At 32.4% G+C, this 6,819-nt stretch overlaps 2 protein-coding genes across 2 annotated transcripts in view; both read right to left on the bottom strand.

Annotated features, from left to right (window-relative positions):
- LOC107679523 (collagenase 3-like) overlaps positions 1-1,587 on the bottom strand; it is a 6,200-nt gene extending 4,613 nt beyond the window's left edge. Inside the window, exons 1-4 of the mRNA XM_016475101.1 lie at positions 1,466-1,587; positions 1,125-1,375; positions 892-1,040; positions 400-528 (exon numbers count right to left, since the gene is read on the bottom strand). Of these exons, the coding sequence (XP_016330587.1) occupies positions 400-528; positions 892-1,040; positions 1,125-1,375; positions 1,466-1,567 (631 nt within the window). The 5' untranslated portion in view covers positions 1,568-1,587. The remainder of the gene's footprint in view (positions 1-399; positions 529-891; positions 1,041-1,124; positions 1,376-1,465) is intronic.
- Positions 1,588-5,707: 4,120 nt separating this feature from the next.
- LOC107679504 (collagenase 3-like) lies at positions 5,708-6,439 on the bottom strand. The gene is made up of 3 exons (XM_016475072.1): positions 6,319-6,439; positions 5,971-6,212; positions 5,708-5,933 (listed from the first exon to the last, which is right to left on the bottom strand). Exons 1-3 carry the CDS (start codon positions 6,415-6,417, stop codon positions 5,708-5,710), a joined length of 567 nt encoding a protein of 188 aa, XP_016330558.1. The 5' UTR covers positions 6,418-6,439.
- Positions 6,440-6,819: the final 380 nt, after the last annotated feature.

Below are 6,819 nucleotides of genomic sequence, written 5' to 3'. Positions count from 1 at the left end.
CTATCATGATAAAACCTTAATATCAAACCTCTATAATGAGTTTGGAAATTTTAGAGAAATGCTTAATAAATGCACTGTAACTAAACCCATTAGATTTTAGTGGACTAAATTTACTGTAGATTTAGTCGACTAAAATCTTATGATATTTAGTCGACTAAAACTAGACTAAAACTAAAAACAATTCAGATGACTAAAATATGACTAAAACTAAATAGCATTTTAGTCAAAAGACTATGACTAAAACTAAATCAAAATTTGCTGTCAAAATTAACACAAATTAAAAAGATCAATTGCCGCTTTAGATGTTTACTTGAAATCAAAGTGGTCAAAGTTGAAACTTTGAAAAATATTGCAGTCAAAAAAAAAAAAGAGAGAGAAAGAAAGAAAGAGAAAGATCACCTTTTGATGAGCCCAAGGTAAAAAGCTCATCGTCATCAAAATGTGCATCTCCACCGATTCCAGTAGAAGGAGCAAAAGCATGAGCCAAAGTGCCTTGTGGTCCATCAAATGGCTGAGCATCGCCATGATCTGTGGGAAAGAGTTTAGTTTTACATATAGTGGTTTTACATTGAATTTTTTTTTTTTTCAAATAATATATTTCCATTAATAGGTGTTCTATTAAAATAAAGAGTATATGACAGTCCTATAAATTCTGTTTAGAAATAAATCAAAGGATCTTGTGCTTTACTTTAAAAAAAAAACTGGTTAGTTACAATTAGGAACAGAACAATTCACTCATTTGAATCAAATCGGAACTCAGTCAATTGAATTTACTTGCTTTTTTATATCGCCAAAATACCAAGTTTAAATTTAGTTCAAAAGAATTCATCAAAATGTAAAGCACATGGTTGTTAAAATAGGAATATAGATAAATTGATAGATGAAACTTACCCCTTGTAGCAAAGGAGATCATGATGTCAGCTGTGCCTTTGTTGATACGAGTGAATCTCAGAGGAGTGACATTGGCCCAGACCTGCAGGGCTTTCTTTATGGATTCATCCACTTCAGGTATTGACATGTCAGGGGTGTAGTTCACGATTCTGTGAAAAAGGGCCATAATCTGTATCTGCTTCTTTCACTCTTTCTTTTTCCAGTCATGCAAAGAGATCTGCTATTACACACACCTGTAGGTGAGCTTGTTTTTCTGCCATTTGGGTTTGCCTTCAAATGTGGAGTACGCAGCAACATCTGGAACTCCACAGCGGGGCTTCTTCATCACCTCCAGTGTTTCTTTATTCAGAGTTCCAGTGACCTTAAGCCCGAAAAACTTCTGCATCTCTTTCAGCTTATCGGACGGTGGATCGATCTCTTCTTCTGGGCGAAAATGAGTAGTGCCCATTAAATTTTCCAGATTGTAGAATTTTCTCAGGTAATCCTAAAAGGCAAACAAACATGTAATTATTGGAGAAATTATGGCCAGTTGCAAAGCATACAAACAAGTATTATATGAGGGAAAAAAACATACCCTTGCAATGGCTTTATTTTTGTCAGCAGGCTTTAAAATCGGTCCAGCGTGAATAGCAAGCACCAAGCTCGCAAGAAAACACAGCTGGCGGCGAATCCCCATGTTGAGAGTTGCTTCTTCTGCTTGTGTGCTTCGCTTCTGATTGACAAAGGTCTGATGACGACTTATATACTCTTAAAACTGTGAGGTGTTGAGCAACAGGTGAAATTAAACCATCAAACTGACAGGCAAGGCAATTATAACAGGATTTTCAGCTTGACACAGCCTCTTCCTCCTCGCCCAGATATTAATATTATTTCTCTTTCTCATACCTTTATTTAACAGCAACATTTTTTTAGCATTTCTGTGTTTTATCAACACAAACAAGAGCAAACTTTTGTTTATGTTTTTAAATGTTACGATAAAAAAAAACAGTATAACATTACAAGCATTACCAGGGGTATAAAATACTTAGTTAGTACAAATGAGACTTGATTACTGTACTTAAGTGTTATTTTGGGGGATGTGTACTTTACTCAAGTTAAGTCCTATTTATAATGACTTCTTGTACCTTTACTTGATTACTGTACATTTCTGAAGAAAAAAATAGTACTTTTTACTTTTTACAGTTTTATGGTAACTTGTAAAGTACTCATTACATTTTTGCATTTAATTTTTCTTCTGCAAAGGCATTTGTAGTTTCAGCTTCAGTTATAACTTTCATCATGGAAATTTCTGGCTTCAAAAGTAGCCATCAAATCTGAGGAGGAATACTGAGACAGCAAAGTTGCTTTTTTCCCCAAAAAGTTTCTTGATTATTTTTGTCCAAATCGAATGAACATTATATGTTCAATTAATCATACATCAAGTTTAGTGATGGGTCTTAGAAGGAATTGGATAAATGGCATTATAATGATTTATTGATATTACATGATTTGCTCAATAATTAATTAATCGTAAATAATTACATACCAATATTTGCTGAGGAAAAAAAAACCAATGCCCTAAAAACAATTTAAGGACTAATTATTGTTACAGACAGGGGCGCTACATAGACAACACAAAAACTGGCTTTTTCAAGAAGTCAGTATTGTATGTTTAAATTGTCACAATTTTCTATTTACATATTTTATTTAGGTATATGTTTTACTTATAAAAGCATTGTTTTAACAATATTTTACCTTAAAAGTAAACATAATGCCTTGTTAAAAATAATACACAGTTGCAGCATATATAAGGTAACAAATTCATACTTTTATCTTCTAGTTAAAATTAGATGTATTGCCTCTAAAAATGTTATATTAATGATTATAAATTAAAAAGTAACTTCAATGCTAAAGTAACCTGGTAAAGTAGTCTGTTACTACATTAAAACATTTTTATTCTATGAAATACTGAAACATCCAAAGAAGATAGCAACACTTAAAAGACCTCCTCTCACATCCTGAAATAGAATTTTTTTTATCTTTATTCACTTATAAAATGGTAAATGTTGCATTTTTTAGGGTTAGGATTTCCGTTAGAGTTTGGTTGCACTAATTGCTATTTGCTTGTTTGTGTAAAGAGAGTGAGGTGTGCTTGAGGTGTTATGTAAGATCTGCAGGTAACGCCAGCTGTCTTCACTCTTTATAGTCAGAGGAATGAGTAATACTTTATAATGAATACACCAATGACTGAGACTTTCAAAAATGCATAAGCACTATAAAACTATCATGAAAGTGGTCCATATGACTTTTAAGCACTTCTGAAACCATATGATATTTTTGTGAGGAAGAGACAGAAATGTATGTCAGTAATTCAACATCAAGTGGGACGCCCACTGTGTGCAGAACTGCAGAAACAGAAGTTTCTGCCTCCAGAAGTTACTGTTTCACTTTTACACTTTACAGACATTTAAAAAAAGAGGGTTGATGGTGGGAGCATGTGAAGACATGGATATCCGAGCAGATTACGGATGGTAGAATTAGACAATGCGAGTTAGGCAGGGACTCAGATGAGTCAGGAGGACAGCAAAGAGGAGATTCCGGATTTGGGTGACATAGATATATGGAGAATGGGAACATCTTAAACTGTCATTAACGTGGCATCGCCCTTGAAAAACAATTGATGTGTCCAAGTAGTGATAACTGCAGGCTGGAGCAGTGAGCGTGGCGGAAGATTAGGGCATGGGGCGTGGATAAAGGTCTTTCTCATTGGTTAGGTTTAGGGTTAGGGGTTAGTTTCTGTATAGCGCACCTTTTGCCATGCTTCCCCTCTCGATGTGTCCTTTGTTTTTGATATCTTTTCCCATACGCAGGACTTTTTTTCTGTGTAGGTGGGAAGGAAATGTTTGAAGGAAATGTTAAAATAACTATTATATTATACTATAATTAAATTATTGCCTAAGTTTATCATAGCACCTATACACATTTATTGTATCTATCACTATAATAATCATGTATTTTTTTTTTATTTTTTTGTATGTGCCTTTGATTTTTTCCTTTTTATAAGTTATTTTGTCATATTGTGTTTACATAAAAACAACATTTAAAAACAAAAAATAAAAGGAAATATTTCTTGCCTTGAATATGTGGGTATTTAAGAAAAGATTATATGTACTAAAAATACATCTACACCAAAATATTTTATATTATCATTAAATATATAAAGATTTTTAGTAGTAGTAATATTTTAAATAGGTGTTAGATATTTAATAATAATATAATACAATATATATAGTAAAAAAATACATCTATTAAAAACTTAGACCAAATATTTATATTATTAAATGTTTTATTATTATTATTATTATTATTATTATTATTATTATTATTATTATTATTATTATTATTATTATTATTATTATTATTATTATTATTATTATTATTATTATTATTATTATTATTATTATTATTATTATTATTATTATTATTATTATTATTATATACATCAACATGATTATAAATTATAATCACAAATATTTTTTTTACCTGGTTTTATTTTCTGTAATTTAGCATAATTTTTCACACAGACTTGAAACATCTGTGATCACCTGATTATGTTTCAGGTATTATAGTGATTTCATCCATGTACTGTAGCTAATTTCTAATTGGTCTTCCCTATTTAACAATCCTACATTTGGTATCAGACAGATTAATAAACAATAAAAAATAAAATAAAAAACAATATTCAGATTATTCAGCAAATTGCTCAATTCTTTATTTGAAATTGCATCAATCATAAAACATGTTTTATTTTGACATTTTGTTGCTAAGGATACTAAAATACCTACTTTTTAGTCAAATAAATTAGAAAGTTTAAAAATGTGTTCTAATGTTACATTCATTTAAGTGTCTTCTGCCGTGATGAGGCATTTACATTCTGGCAAAAGGGCAAAGCCATTAAAGAAAGCGCCAGAACGCTGCAGATTCTAATCTGTGTGTTTCTCAACATTTCCTACAGGTATGTAAAATGGGTTATATAGATTAATATCTGTCAATATTGAAACTTAAGAGGTTCATAAATGTTCAGATATGATGTTTGTACTGTTAAAGTGATGGTCGAGTTTTAAAACAGATTAGTTTATTTGCGATTCAGTGTAATGATGTAATTTCTAGTTGAGTAAACAGAGTTAAAAATTCATGATACTGTTAAAAATGTGAAGTGTAAGTAAGAAATGTGAAACAATCTACATTCCCTGTGTAATCTTGATAGATTTACCAGGTTGAGCTGAACAATGTGCTATACTGACTTTAGTCCATTTTGTTTATGTGGTTTTCTGTAAAATTTACACTTGTAAGGGTTAAAAACATCATACCTGTATCAATTAAGACTGTTGATTTTTATTAACTGGTTATTCCATCAAATATAAGTGCTGTTGCATTGTAGTGAATCTGAGACACTATATCTAAAATAGACAAAGTGAAACATTAAAGACCAATTGAAGTGTTGAGTGAACACATATGCTGATGGTAAGGCACAAGACAGGTGTTTAGTTGTATCTAGATGTTTATTGTTGCATAAAAATGTACAACCAAACAGAAATGTTCAAATGCATTACATTCGTCGACTTAATGGACATCAATTTAAATGCTGTGAATTGACTTGTCCAGAAAGCATGACCTGTAAAGGAATATTGTTAATAGTTATGATTTCAAATGTGTTATATTTGCCTGTTATTTGCAAGAAGAGAAAAAAAAGTAAGAAAAAGGAAAAAGACATTAAAGAAAGCGCCAGAACACTGTAGATTCTAATCTGTGTGTATCTTATCATTTCCTACAGTTACTAGCTCTCATCCTTCCATGTTTGAGGCCGGTTACGTATAGAGCGACTGAATCCCACTGATGTCATCACTGGACAGAGAGAAACTATCCGGATCAGTAAAGCTGTATGTGGGACTTTGTTGTGAATCTCGAATCTCAGAGGAGTGACATTGGCCCAGACCTGCAGGGCTTTCTTTATGGATTTATCCACTTTGACATGTGACATGTCAGGGGTGTAGTTCACGATTCTGTGAAAAAGGACCATAATCTGTATCTGATACACACCTGTAGGTGAGCTTGGTGGTCTGCCATTTGGGGTTGCCTCCAAATGTGGAGTACGCAGCAACATCTGGAACTCCACAGCGGGGCTTCTTCATCACCTCCAGTGTTTTTTTGTCCAGCTTTCCAGAGACCTTAAGCCCGAAAAACTTCTGCATCTCTTTCAATGTATCGGGTAGTGGATCTGGCTGCCGGGCTGTGGGATCAGGAGGCTTATATACCAGATTGTAGAAGCTCATCAAATATTCCTAAAAATAAAAAACAAGGATTATTATATTAACCAGTGAATATGACCAAAACAGTAAACAACTATATATATATATATATATATATATATATATATATAAAACAAACCTTTGCGATTTTATAATCGTCAACGGGCTTTAAAGTCGGTGCAGTGTGAATGACGAGCACCAAGCTCGCAAGAAAACACAGCTGGCGGCGAATCCCCATGTTGAGAGTTGCTTCTTCTGCTTGTGTGCTTCGCTTCTGATTGAGAAAGGTCTGATGACGACTTATATACTCTTAAAACTGTGAGGTGTTGAGCAACAGGTGAAATTAAACCATCAAACTGACAGGCAAGGCAATTATAACAGGATTTTCAGCTCGAATGAACATTATATGTTCAATTAATCATAAATCACGTTTAGTGATGGGTCTTAGAAGGAACTGGATAAATGGCATTATAATGATTTATTGATATTACATGATTTGCTCATTAATTAATTAAACATAAATAATTACATACCAATATTTGCTGAGGAAAAAAAAAATCTAAATGCCCTAAAAACAATTTAAGGACTAATTATTGTTACAGACAGGGGCGCTAAATCGACAACACAAAAACTGGCTTTT

This window comes from Sinocyclocheilus anshuiensis, unplaced genomic scaffold, assembly GCF_001515605.1.
Source record: "Sinocyclocheilus anshuiensis isolate Anshui unplaced genomic scaffold, SAMN03320099.WGS_v1.1 scaffold2218, whole genome shotgun sequence".
NCBI lineage: Eukaryota > Metazoa > Chordata > Actinopteri > Cypriniformes > Cyprinidae > Sinocyclocheilus > Sinocyclocheilus anshuiensis.
This window is presented reverse-complemented; position numbering and strand designations above follow the sequence as displayed.

Excerpts from the sequence above, each read along its gene's own strand:
- LOC107679504 (XM_016475072.1), bottom strand. The coding sequence starts at position 6,417 with ATGGGGATTCGCCGCCAGCTGTGTTTTCTTGCGAGCTTGGTGCTCGTC. Across the intron at positions 6,213-6,318 it reads ACGATTATAAAATCGCAAAG|GAATATTTGATGAGCTTCTA; the intron begins GTTTGTTTTATA and ends TTTTATTTTTAG. Across the intron at positions 5,934-5,970 it reads ACCACCAAGCTCACCTACAG|AATCGTGAACTACACCCCTG; the intron begins GTGTGTATCAGA and ends CCTTTTTCACAG.